General features: G+C 39.8%; 1 protein-coding gene across 2 annotated transcripts; it reads left to right on the forward strand.

Annotated features, from left to right (window-relative positions):
* Positions 1-473: 473 nt before the first annotated feature.
* LOC132599685 (uncharacterized) lies at positions 474-2,786 on the forward strand. Of its 2 annotated transcripts, XR_009566940.1 has the most exons (3): positions 474-925; positions 1,563-1,634; positions 2,534-2,786. XR_009566940.1 is itself a non-coding variant. In XM_060312964.1 (2 exons), exons 1-2 carry the CDS (start codon positions 532-534, stop codon positions 1,598-1,600), a joined length of 432 nt encoding a protein of 143 aa, XP_060168947.1. In that variant the 5' UTR covers positions 477-531; the 3' UTR covers positions 1,601-1,864. The 2 variants fall into 2 exon arrangements, 1 of the variants encoding a protein (XP_060168947.1); XM_060312964.1 differs by lacking the exon at positions 2,534-2,786 and having other exon boundaries at positions 477-925; positions 1,563-1,864.
* Positions 2,787-3,077: the final 291 nt, after the last annotated feature.

The raw sequence follows: 3,077 nt of genomic DNA on the forward strand, positions 1-3,077 counted from the left end.
TATGCCAGGCTTTATATTAAAGAAATTGTGCGACTTCATGGAGTTCCTATATCTATTATCACTGACAGAGGTGCTCAGTTCACAGCGAACTTCTGGAGATCTTTTCAGGAAGGATTAGGGACTCAGCTGAGCCTGAGCACAGCTTTCCATCCTCAGAGTGACGGACAGGCCAAGCGCACTATCCAGACGCTTGAAGATATGTTTCGGGCCTGTGTTATTGATTTCAGAGGTAGCTGGGAGGATCACTTGCCATTGATTGAATTTTCTTATAATAACAGCTACCATTCCAGCATCCAGATGGCTCCGTACGAGGCTTTATATGGTAGGAAATGCAGGTCACCTATCGGCTGGTTTGATATTGGCGAGACAGAGTTAATCGGCCCGGATATGATTCAGCAGGCCGTTGATAAGGTGAAACTTATCCGGGAACGACTATTGGCAGCCCAGAGTCGACAGAAATCATACGCTGATAAACGGCGTCGTCCTTTGGAATTCCAGGTTGGTGATTGGGTATTTCTGAAGGTATCGCCTATGAAAGGCGTAATGCGGTTCGGCAGAAAGGGCAAACTTAGTCCGCGTTATATTGGGCCTTATGTGATTGTGCGGAAAATTGGGAATGTCGCCTATGAGTTAGATTTGCCATCTGATTTGGAAGCGGTACATCCGGTATTCCATGTCTCTATGCTCCGCAAATGCATTGGTGATCCCTCCAGAATATTTCCGGCGGATGATATTCAGGTGACGGAGCAGTTATCTTACGAGGAGCAGCCCGTAGCCATCTTGGACCGCCAGGTAAGAAAGCTCCGGAACAAAGATGTAGCCTCTGTTAAGGTGCTGTGGCGGAACAACAATAGGGAAGAAATGACCTGGGAGGCCGAAGAGGAGATGAAGAAGAAATATCCTCATTTGTTCCCTATGCCCACAGGTAATCTCGAATCTTTGTTTAATCCCATTTCAATAGCGAATGTGCTGTCTATAAACAGAAACTCCCCCGAAGTATTTTCAGACCCTATAAGATTGATCTAACATTCGAGGACGAATGTTCTAAAGGGGGGGAGGATGTTATATCCCAGGTTTTCGCACATTTGGAAAATTAGAAATAATCTTAACTTGTAAGAAATAAAGTCATAATTGATTCCATCTAACGCATGAGTTGTTTTTGAAAGAATATTAATGTGAAAGGGTCGAGGAAGGCTAAGGGCAAAACGTGGAATTTTGGAAATTAGTTTCGGGAATTACAAAAATAAAATTTGTAGCCAATTGGGCTTGTAAAATAAGAAGCAAATGAGGCCCAAATCAAGGGGGGGTGGCCGGCCAACATGGCCTTGGCCCAAACCCATTTAAGTAGTCATGTGCTTGGTCAGGTGACAAACAAGACAAAAGGGGATAAGTCTTCATCTCTTCAAGAAAATTCAAGAAAAAAATCAAACAAGCAAAGAGAGAGCAAAGAGTAGAGGGTTCGGCCATGTCCATGATTTTTCACCCCTCAAAAAATCTTGTTCTAAAAATTGTTGTCTTGTGATTTTCCTACTAAACTAAGTGCCCTCTTCAACTTGGTGTAGTTGTCTTGGAGGAAGAAGCACTTGGATCCTCAATTTGATCACCTATTCAAGTGAAGAAGACTAGGGAAAAAGGTAAGAAATTATCCCTTGTTCTTGTGTTATGAAGTCATGTTTATGTTGTAGTATGTAGGAATGAATTGATTGTATGGAAATATGGAAGTTTGCAAAGTGGGTAGGAGATATAGTATATGGCCGTGTGTGTATATATGTTGTATAATTATGGTGAGTTTAAATTATGTCATATTCTAGTAGTGATTGTGGTAAAATGCATATTGGGAATGAAAGTTGAATGAAATTGATAGAAGTGGTCAGTGGGGTGTTTGGCCGTGTGGTTTGGAGTGTGTGGAATGGAAATGGATTAAGTTTGTTTAATGTGTTATTATGATACTTGCAATGAATATGGAGATAAAATGATATAAGTTTGTATCGAAATGGAATATTGAAGCTTATGTCGTTTTAGTACGATTTTACGACATTATGAAAATGAAGTCATTAGGTTGCTAATTATGACAAGTATTGATGAACTTGGAAGAAGGAAACATGTTATGAATGCGTATGCCAAAGATTAGGAGTTTTGGATAAATTATGACTTTGGCGGAAAGTTTGTATATTATGTATATCGTGTGTATAATTTGAGGAAAACGATATGAAATGCTTCTAAACTATGTTGTGGTGATCTAGATTGATAATGAATGTGAAATCGTTGAGATTAGTTTGAAAGTTAAGGTTAAAGTAAAGGTTATGGCATTATGTCGGCAAGTAGAACTAGTTGTGCCATATTGTGTTTCTAGTGTTTGTTGTTGATGTTGATGTTGTTGTTTGGGTTGTTGTTGATGATTGTGAGCCGAGTTGAATTCTCGGGGGTGCTATATGTATAGGGGAAGTGCTGCCGAAATTTCGGTAGACAAATATGAGTTGAATTGAATTCGTAGCATCTATAACTTACAATTGGTAAATGTGACCATTTGCAGATTTTCGACGAAACGGAGAGTGAGCTTGGATAGGCTTAAAAAGCTCAAAAGGTATGTAAAGCTACCCCGATCCTTCTTTTGGCATGCCTAAGTGTATTAGGATCGAATTCGGGCCTCGAAAGACTTTCTGCCCCTTGGAATCCGCAAGTGAAAATATCACTTTTTCTTTCAGTAAGATTGAACTCTTTTGGTATGTTTTCTTGGAAATTATGCAAACCTTCTCTAAACTCCTTGGAAAGCTACAGAATGTCCGTAGAACCTTTATAGGGGATCTCATAAGCTTAAAGGGCGTAATTTGGACCCATCGCCTTGCTTGTCTCGAGGTGGGCCCACTATTCCCGGCTTTGCCCTTAATGTACTTAAGTCTTCTTTTCGAATAGTTCTTAAAAGAAACGTTTTGACTACCATTCTAATTACCTAACAAACGTTGTTTTAAATATTCCATTAAGTCTGATAAATTGTTTTGATACTCGAAACTCATTTACTATGATTCGTTCCGACTTCATTGGATCGGTTTGTCTTTTATATGCCTCATCGAGTCTAT

The sequence above is a fragment of the Lycium barbarum genome, chromosome 6 (genome assembly GCF_019175385.1).
Source record: "Lycium barbarum isolate Lr01 chromosome 6, ASM1917538v2, whole genome shotgun sequence".
NCBI classification, from domain to species: domain Eukaryota; kingdom Viridiplantae; phylum Streptophyta; class Magnoliopsida; order Solanales; family Solanaceae; genus Lycium; species Lycium barbarum.

What these genes read in the sequence shown, in the direction of transcription:
- LOC132599685 (XM_060312964.1), top strand. Translation starts at nt 532, where the DNA reads ATGAAAGGCGTAATGCGGTTCGGCAGAAAGGGCAAACTTAGTCCGCGT. An exon ending in TTTGTTCCCTATGCCCACAG is followed by an intron (nt 926 to 1,562) that starts GTAATCTCGAAT and finishes AACTTGGTGTAG; the next exon opens with TTGTCTTGGAGGAAGAAGCA.